At 41.0% G+C, this 8,395-nt stretch overlaps 1 protein-coding gene across 1 annotated transcript; it reads left to right on the plus strand.

The window, feature by feature from the left end:
* The first annotated feature begins 175 nt into the window (after positions 1–175).
* Positions 176–2,646, plus strand: lpar6a (lysophosphatidic acid receptor 6a). The gene has a single exon (XM_026193408.2). The coding sequence runs from the start codon at positions 986–988 to the stop codon at positions 2,039–2,041; it is 1,056 nt and encodes a 351-aa protein (XP_026049193.1). The 5' UTR covers positions 176–985; the 3' UTR covers positions 2,042–2,646.
* The last annotated feature ends 5,749 nt before the right edge of the window (positions 2,647–8,395 follow it).

Below are 8,395 nucleotides of genomic sequence, written 5' to 3' on the forward strand. Positions count from 1 at the left end.
TCTGTGTTTCAAATTCTGTGACAGTATTTTAGAGTAACTATGAGCTCATTTTTTAAATTAAGTTTCCTCTCAATGCACTTCTGTTTATGTGGTTGACTGTAAAAGCAGACAAAGGAGTAGGAGGACCAGAGGCAGTGGGAGGAGTTACTACAGCTTCTCTCTCTTCTACCCAAACTGCAAAAAACTGCCGGGTACAAAGGAGTAGTCGAGCCTGAGTGGTGTGATGAGTGGTGAGCAAAAGACCCCGAGGCTGTATGAAGAGGAGTGAGAGAGATACTGGTTGAGCAACTAGGTTAGTAAAACAAAGAAGGGAAAGGAAAGAGAAACTGAGGGCAGACAGAAGACAAAAACACATTGAATTGTCACGCTGAGAGCTCTGCTTGGAAAGAACCATGGTCATTTGTGGTCATGACCATGTGGGAGATGGAAAGCTTATGACGACTTCACTGATTCGGAGCTGAGAAGAACAAAACCACAAGGCTGGGTTTTGACAAAGAACAAGAATCCTGCCATGAGGTCACTTCTCTAATGGACCTGAATGTGGATTTCCCATTTCTCTCTTTGTGGATTGAGCAGCTCGTGATTATTTGGGACCTTGAGAGCAAAAAGGTGGCACATTCATGTGACTGATTTATCTGAGTAAGTAAAGCTAACCCTCTAACTTGTGGGGTGCTGTCTGGCCGACAGACAGGGCAGGGGGAGGGGAAGACACTCCAGCCTGGATCTCTGTCCTCTGGGAGGGGTCTTTTCAACTGAGGTAACCCCCGAAATAACATCCAGAAAAGGGAGGGAAACATGCAGCAATATGCACCGCTGTGTTGAACAAAAAAAAAAAAGTTGCTCTAATGGATTGAGCATCTCTCAGTACTGAACTGTTCTCTTCTTCATAATTCATTCATGGTCAGTTGATCGTGCTGGAAATACCTTTCCCTGAAGAGCTATTGCATAACAAACACTTCCCATCCCTGCAATCTTAAAACTGATAATGATAATGTACAACAACTCTTCAATATCCAACTCATGCATCAAGAATGATGGGTTCAAATATCCACTATACAGTACGGTCTTCAGCATTGTATTTGTTGTTGGACTTATCACCAACGTTGTGGCCATCTATATATTCTCCTGCTCTCTGAAAATGAGGAATGAGACCACAACCTACATGATAAACTTGGTATTGTCTGACCTTCTGTTTGTCTTCACCCTGCCGCTACGGGTCTTCTATTTCATCAACCAGAACTGGCCTTTTGGAGGGATTCTCTGTAAATTGTCTGTGTCACTTTTCTATACCAACATGTATGGCAGTATTCTCTTCCTCACCTGCATTAGCGTGGACAGGTTTTTGGCCATTGTGCACCCCTTTCGCTCAAGGACGCTCAGGACCAAGCGCAATGCCAAAATAGTATGTGTTGGTGTATGGGTGCTGGTGCTTTCAGGCAGTATCCCCACAGGATTCTTGTTGGATACCACCTCAAATGAAAAAGGAAATGCCACTTACTGCTTTGAGAATTTCTCATCCAAGCAGTGGAAATCATCCCTCTCTAAAGTGGTGATTTTCATAGAGACAGTAGGCTTCCTCATCCCCTTGCTACTCAACGTATTTTGCTCCATCATGGTGTTACAGACTCTGCGCCGTCCCCAAACTATCAGCCGTGGTGGGAACATGAACAAGAAAAAGATCCTGCGTATGATAATCGTGCACCTTACTATTTTCTGTTTTTGTTTCATCCCCTACAATGTAAACCTGGTTTTCTATGCTCTAGTCCGTACTAAAATTTTAGGAGGCTGTTATGAGGAGTCGGTGGTTCGAACCATCTATCCAGTAGCCCTCTGCATTGCTGTATCCAACTGCTGCTTTGATCCCATTGTTTATTACTTCACCTCAGAGACCATTCAGAATAGCTTCAAGAGGAAGTCTCAGACCACTTGTAAATATGACAGCAAGTTCTCTGAGGCTCTGCACTCAGAATCCACCACCAATCTGCAGTGTAGTCTAAGTCATCTAAAAGCTAAAGTCTTTCATGGTGAGTCTTCAGTGTGAAAATGGGGTCGCTACGTCCAGGGTAAAAGATAAAACTCATCCATCCATTAAAAAAAAAGACAGATCTGATTTTTTGTTGTTTTTTTGTTTCGTTGAGCGCTTTATCTGTTTTAGTCTCAGGGCAAATGTCCGGATCTGGTCTTCACAGCCTCTGTTTTGCAGTATTAACATATGAACTTTTTCACAACTGTGGTTTTAATGTTACTACTTTCTAATTTTCATTTCCTGTGGAGTGAAATGTAATTATGTAAAGCACAATTAAAGTCGTCTATGACGTTTAAGGGAAAGTGATCACTGAACAGCAGGACAGTTATGAAACTGACTGCTTCATATGCTTGTGCGTTTGTACATTTCCGTGGTAAGTTGTGGTGCTAACTTTAGACTGTTATCTATTTAATTAACATAAAGGTATATCAAGCTATAAATGTGCAGGGCTTTTTTTTTCTTTAAATGTACAGATAGATCACATAAGCGCCCTGTTGTGTTTGGCTGGTATTTCATGTTTGGACTCGATGTCTTTAATGACCTTAAATGCACTGACTGAGTTCCTCATGCTGCACTCATGCCACAGCAATGAATAAAAGTTATGTAATACCTAAAACAAATGATTGCATCTGAAACTTTTTGTCATTTGAATCAACAACATGCTCTTAATGCTAAAATTTCTGTGGTTTGTATTGTTAAACGTGGCAGCTCCGGAATATACAAATATGTTACTGGCACATTACACGCTTATTTGCATTTAACTGTCGTGACATCGGACTTCCAGTTCCAGTTCCAGTGGTGACTAAAAAGTTAAAAACTGTTGTAGCATCCTGCACCAAGCAAAACAGAGCAAAACCTCTTGTTGCTAAAAATGTTTCGAGGATTAGTCTTGCACGCAAAGAGGTTGTACAATTGTGGAAGCAGAAAGTCTTTTGGAGATCGGTAAAAAGAAGAAGTGTTTTTGTTGCTAACTGACAAAAACATACTCTTAAAATTTGTCACCAAACAACTTGTAAAAGAAATACAAGGAAATGTTGTATTCAGAAGCATTAAGAACATCAAAGCTTGTGTGTGCCAAAATGATCAATGTTTAAACACTGTAAGAGGATCAACAGGGGTTCAACGAATGCCATTTAGGCTTTTTTAAAGTTAAATAGAGATTACATTTTATCATCTTGGAACATTTTATTTTCCTCATCTACAAGGGCACAAAGTGACTATAATACAACCCAGAGGTCTGCCACAGAATCGTGCAATTTGTACAGTGAATCAGGATGTCTTTGTTCAACATGAGATTACATTTCTACCAGCCAGGCAGCATAACAAATAATCGCTCACACATTTGTGTAAATACAAAGCCTGTGAAATATTTTTCACACATGCTCACTCTTGCTGTGAGCAACTGCACCGATGATAAGACATGAGCGAGGAGCACGCACAGCATGTGAGAACAGCCAGCACACAGCCCCCTAACTTTATTGACATAGCCTGAATTCGAAGGTCAGTCGAGTGCACTTTATTTATACGCCCCATACCCCATCTCCGCTTTTGAGGCCATGTGACTGAGTCAAGGCCAGGATTAAAAACCTGGGATGTTATGAAGACAAACAAGTATCTACGCAGAAGGCCGTCATCATGAACACATGACCACATGCTTACTGAGCAACATTGTAACAGTCAAAAAACCACAACGGCACGTTATGGATCTGTCACTGTGCGTGACTGTATAAGGTTGTGTAATTAGCTAATGCACTCTAACCATCAGGTTTTCACAGCACTTGATAGACAAAGCAAAGGTCAGCACAGATAGAACAGTGATGTAGGAAGCCATACAGGAAGTCACATATTTAAACCTGATTTAAACGTCTCATATTTTTATAAGCATACATTTTGCACATTGCTTCACACCTTTGTCTTTCTGTATCAGTGACTGGTGCAACTTGCCATTTTATTGAAAATTTCTAAGCATGCTGCTTAATCTCATGGGTTGTGTATAAGAAAAAAAGTCAAACGCCGGTGCAAAGTCACTGTGTCAGGGATTAAACCCCTCACATGATCCCAGCAGGATCCTCTCCACAGCAGTTATCTAATCAGCTTGACCTCTCCTTCCCAGCAGGCTGCAGGATGAGAAAACACAGACACGGCACTGCTTGTCAACACAAACTGTTCAGGATTGCTCTGGTAATTTTGCATGGGAGCATTCATCAAAGCATACTGCAGTGTGACCTGTGAGTTTCTTATGCCATTGATGCAAAGATAATGCATCAATAGCAGTACCACTGAGTCTTAGACTGTAACGTGCAAAGAAAGTTTGACAAGTTTTCACATTTACCATAAAGTAGAGATACCATAATGTAAACAAGTAATTTAGGACTAGTGGTATCGTCCAAGGTCATACAAAACAGCAACAATGTTTGGGCTGTTGTACTGCCTGCATCAGGGTCATTACAGTTAATGTCAAACTGCAAGTCTTAGTAGAGACAAAAACGAGTCTGGATCTACACTTTAGCTTTAGGTTCATGTTCCCATGTGAGAAATCCAACTGTTTTTAAAATAATCCTCTGAAGGGGCTGTGTTGATGTTCTCTCAGTCTGTTTTGAGAGTCATTTCTGCTCGGACACCTACAGAGGCTTCACTGTGTGTATGTGTGTGTGTGTGCTTTTTGGGTGGGGTTGTAGTGAGATTTGGGTGAAGTTGTCACATGACAGTGACTAAATGGATGTGAGGAAAGAGGGTCTCTGTTGAGGATCATCAGCCGTTTTCCCCCCTGCATGTCTTACAGGAAACATTTAAAAAGGAAGTCGCTGTCGTGATATGGACACTGCCTGTTGTATCTACTCCAGTTTCCCACAATTCTCTCTGAATCAGCCTCATATACCATATATATCATATTTTATATTTTCAAACTCATCTTGGTTTGCTTTTTTTCTTGGAAAATTGGCATTATCATCATTATAAGAGAAGGTGGGGTGGGCACCAGGCTACTTGTCTTCAAGGCATTTTTCCTGCCTGGGAAGGAGATGGTAATAAAAGCAAAGTTTTAGCTAATGAGTTGCCAGGATGTGGTTTGAAAAAAAGAATGTTACTCATAACTACACAAGAACTTCACTCACTTATCTAAAATCAGAAGCAGCACTTAACTAATAACCAAATGTGGAATGAGTACAGTGTGTGCAGGGAGGCAGGCAAGCAGGCTAAATAACCAGACAGAAATTATCTTCCTTCACTCTCTTGTCACCTTGGACTATAAACAGGCGTTATCAACCCTTGGAGGAGTTCTGTGTCCAAATCAGCTTTTGGTTGAATAATGTCTTGGCAGTAACGTCTTGGGAATGAAACAAAGCATGACCAGCATGTTGATAAAACACTCCCTTCGTCAGGGTACCATGGTGTCTAGCAAAACATGCAGCACAAATAGCATTTGGCTCATTAGGGGAGGAAAGTTCATTCTGGTCTCCCGTATATTTCAGGAATGAAGGCAGGAAATTAAATAGAGACAATTCGACTGGATTTAACTGAAAGCGTGTGCACAAGTCACATCACTGTTCTTGTCTTTAATGACTGCATGAGTCTACCTCTAGGAATGAATACAGCCTGTTGCAGCTTGTTTTGCATTAGTACAGGTGGCAGGAACCCTGATGCAAGATGATTCATGGACAACAAAACTCTATTGCTCAAACTGGGAAAACCATGCCAGGAGTTTTGGGAGAATACGAAAGGGTTAGCAAATTCTGTTACTACATTTCTTTACTTTTTTGTTTCTATGTGTGGGAAGATGCTGGTGGAAGTGTGATGGTCCCTTAAAAAATGTTGAAATACATTAGAAATGAAGCCACAGTTCAATTTCCTGTAAGACCAGAAGCAAGTCCCAGCAGGACAAGAGACATTTTTGGGAAGGGTTAACATTCTGACAAATCCTTGCAAAATCACCTGGAAATTCCTGTAAACATTAAATCACTTGCTTAGACTGGTTGGTGACAGTCAAGTATTTCATAGTTTGGGCTGACAGATTAATATCTTGGACACACCCTACTGCCTCTAAAGCTCAGTAAAGTTTGTCCCTTTCCCATGCAATAAGTGCACATACATGTAAGCTGTAACAAAACATTCAATTTTCAGCCTTTGTGTCTTAAGCCTGATCTAACATGGTGTTACAGTGTCTTTGAGAACGATAAACAAGACATTAACACTGGGTGTGTTCTGCTTGATGGGATAAGTTTGGGTTTCCTTTGCTGGAAGACCTTCCCCTGGTGACTTCTGGGGGCACGGGCAATGTCTGATCAGTCAGTGTAAAGGCATTAATCCCCACCTACAGCTTCTAACCAAAGGAAACTGCTTACTGTTGCAACTGACTATCTTGTGGGAGAAAGTAAAGGTCACTGGGCCATGCCACACACAAGACTGTATGTACTTTTAAAGTGCCCATATAGCAAATAATAATGTGCACTTAAAGACATTCAAAATGATTTCATGTCGTTATTGAATCCTTTTTTTTAACTGTTGCAAACTATAATTTTCTGTTAGAAAAAGCAAAGTTTTCCTAAAGCATTACAATTTTAAAAAATAATAGTAGCTCTGTCCTTTTAAATTCTGTCAGTGAAGTGAAGCAACCTCTGCGGTTCACGAATAAAGCAAGCAATCACATACAAGAAACTTTAGTTCCTCAGCCTACTATTTGAGGAAGGCTCCAAAATGAGTGACTGCACATATGCCCAAATTTAGAGCAGACATAAAACAAATTTTCATTATTCAGGTGGCCTGCTAAGCGACAGGTGCACGCTAACTAGGTATTTAGCTGTCTGCTAGGCTTCACCTCAGCTAATTCATTAGAGTTACTGGCACTAATTAGCAGGTATCTGGAGCACATCTGTGCCATGCATCCATGTATTCTATGGATGCAACTTACTAATCAGCTTGCAAACTTGGCACACTGTACTCTCATTGCAAAACTGGAAGTCTAAGTTAAAAAAAAAAAAAAAACAGCCCACAAACCTGTGGGTGATGTCATTTGTTCATCATGTGCATCTTTCATTTCCTTTAATCTTCTGTATGTATACTTATCAGCACATTATTGAATTTCATAGTACATTCTATAGATTGAACATATATTAGTTTATTTAGCTTTTTGTAGTAACAGGTTTATTTAGTTTGGAACATTTTTTTAAGAAGCATATGGTTACTTTTTTTTTCACAAGTTTGTGAAATTGAGAGCCCTGCTATACACTAACAGCTGTGGTAAGAAGATTGCATGTGCTCATCACTGGTGTGAATGTCCTAATATCTGTGAGCTTTTTAAAAAATAAATTGTTTGTGGTTTGGTGTATGTTGCCCAGGCTCATAGAAAACAGGTCTGGCCTGAATCCGGCATCAAGCTGGCACTGCTGACTGACTGGTGTCATGGCAGGGTGTATGTCAACCAGACGTGGGCCAGGTCTGACAATGATGGCACTATTTATGTTCCTATTTTATTATTTTAGTTAGAAGACTCAAATGCTATGTTGCAATACTATAATGATATGGTAGCCAACGTTTCAAATGCTGCTCCAGTCTGCATGTCAAGAGTGTGAATGTGTATGAATGTAGTTAGGAAGCACTCAGTTTAGAGAAAGTGTGTGATTGGGTGAATATGGCATGTTATATAGAGCACTTTGAGTAATCCGGGAGAGTAAAAAAGCGCTATATAAGAATTCAGCCATTCACTGTCTGAACAGAGTTTCGTCATGTTTATTTTGCACTATTATGTTCCGGCACATGTTGTTATTACATGACTTGATTAAGGTACAAACTAGGGTGACATCTGGGTCCAGAGCTGAAACTGTTCTGGGCCAGCACAGGGCCACCAGTGTGTCTGCAACTGGCCCGTGGCTGCACACAACTTACACATGGCCCACATACCGCAAAGAATGACGGCCCTTTGGTGGCCCAGATCTGGTTTGCCAGAGGTAGTCCACACATGGGCCAGTACAGGACCACCAGTGTGTCTGCAACTGCCCTTGTGCTGGCCCATGTGTGGGCCACCTCTGGCAAACCAGATCTGGGCCACTAAAGGGCCCACATTCTTTGCAGTATGTGGGCCTTTAGTAAGCACATTGTGTGGGCCAGATCTGGGCCATACCAATTTTGTTATGTGGTTCAGTCCATGAGAGGACTCAAAATTCTAAACAGAGCTGCAAAAAGGAGATGATCTGCAAAAGTTATACTGACCTGAAATCCACCATGAACTTTTACACCTTAGTTCCATTACGCACATGACACTGCTATTATCAATAGCCCTGCAAATACCTCAGTAGGCATTCTCGAAACACATCCCTGTAGCTCATTCCCCAGTACATCCACACATAAAAGCTGACACTGACAGGTCAGCTTTGA

This window comes from Astatotilapia calliptera, chromosome 14 (genome assembly GCF_964374335.1).
Source record: "Astatotilapia calliptera chromosome 14, fAstCal68.1, whole genome shotgun sequence".
NCBI classification, from domain to species: domain Eukaryota; kingdom Metazoa; phylum Chordata; class Actinopteri; order Cichliformes; family Cichlidae; genus Astatotilapia; species Astatotilapia calliptera.

Excerpts from the sequence above, each read along its gene's own strand:
- lpar6a (XM_026193408.2), top strand. The coding sequence starts at position 986 with ATGATAATGTACAACAACTCTTCAATATCCAACTCATGCATCAAGAAT.